This window comes from Vigna radiata, unplaced genomic scaffold (assembly GCF_000741045.1).
Source record: "Vigna radiata var. radiata cultivar VC1973A unplaced genomic scaffold, Vradiata_ver6 scaffold_411, whole genome shotgun sequence".
Taxonomy (NCBI): Eukaryota; Viridiplantae; Streptophyta; class Magnoliopsida; order Fabales; family Fabaceae; genus Vigna; species Vigna radiata.
In genome coordinates, this window is record NW_014544153.1 from 194,246 (window position 1) to 195,356 (window position 1,111).

At 39.2% G+C, this 1,111-nt stretch overlaps 1 protein-coding gene across 1 annotated transcript in view; it reads right to left on the bottom strand.

Moving 5' to 3' along the window:
- The window catches only part of LOC106755464 (glycine-rich cell wall structural protein-like), a 5,977-nt gene extending 5,295 nt beyond the window's left edge, over positions 1-682 (bottom strand). Inside the window, exon 1 of the mRNA XM_014637625.1 lies at positions 600-682. Within this exon, the coding sequence (XP_014493111.1) occupies positions 600-682 (83 nt within the window). The remainder of the gene's footprint in view (positions 1-599) is intronic.
- Between the last annotated feature and the right edge of the window lie 429 nt (positions 683-1,111).

Below are 1,111 nucleotides of genomic sequence, written 5' to 3' on the forward strand. Positions count from 1 at the left end.
CACCACCACAAACATTGCCACCGTCGCCGCCACCACCACTTCTAATTTTAATTAATTTGAATTTTCTGAGCTAATTATTTGCATTTTTAATTGCAGGGAAAATTTTGGAGATATATTTTGGAGCATTATGATGGAGACAAATTAGACATTTTAAAATTAATTGTATTGTAATTTTAATTGTTTAAACTTTTTGGACAAACTTTTGCGCATTGGGCCATTGTTAAAAATTATGAGGGGCCCAAAATTATAGGACACTTGGCACCCTAGGGTTTCATTTTTTTAAGGTGGACCCCACCTATCCTTAAAAAAGTTGACACTTGATCCTAGGAAAAACCCAACCAGCCATCAATTATGGAGGGAGTAGTCTTTAAACGTTTTTTGGAGGAGCTCTTCTGGGAACTATGTGGACACTCTTGGAAAATGGTTGAATGAAAAATGTGCACCATATCTTCTCGGAGTTTTCAATTTTACAAAGCGCTGGAACGTTTTTTTTGGGATGTAGGTGCTGGAACGGTGCCCTACCGTGGGGAGGCTGCCACTTTACTTTTGGTTTTTGCTTGAATTTTTTTTATGGAAAAACTTGTGAACGTTGCTGTTACGAGAATGGAGACACCACTGTAGACGTCGCCGCCACCACCACTACTACAACCACCACCACTACTACAACCACCACCACAGCCATCACAACCACCACGAATATCACCGCCGCCACTACCACCACCACCGTCGCCGCCACCACTACCACCATAATTGTTGACAAATTGGCAAGTGTACTAAATCGTACAAGTAATAAAAATGGTAAGACCAAGTATCGTTTTCCAAAGAGACTCGTATGGCTTCCTCGTTCGCGTGAACTAAAATAATAAGACTTGAGAAATTAAAATTAATAAATTGGGTTTGAGAGCAAAAATATTAACATGCAAAATAAAGGTTGATTCAATTGACAAGTGAAAACAATGGATGAATGGATGTTGTTGGGTACTAACAATTTCATATATTCCACTATCTCTTACATACTACCCTTGATTATTAGATTGATTCAATTGTTATGCGACTTTCTTAGCCTCCCCTTAACCCGATCCCTCGGCGAAAAGGGCCTAATATCAATTAC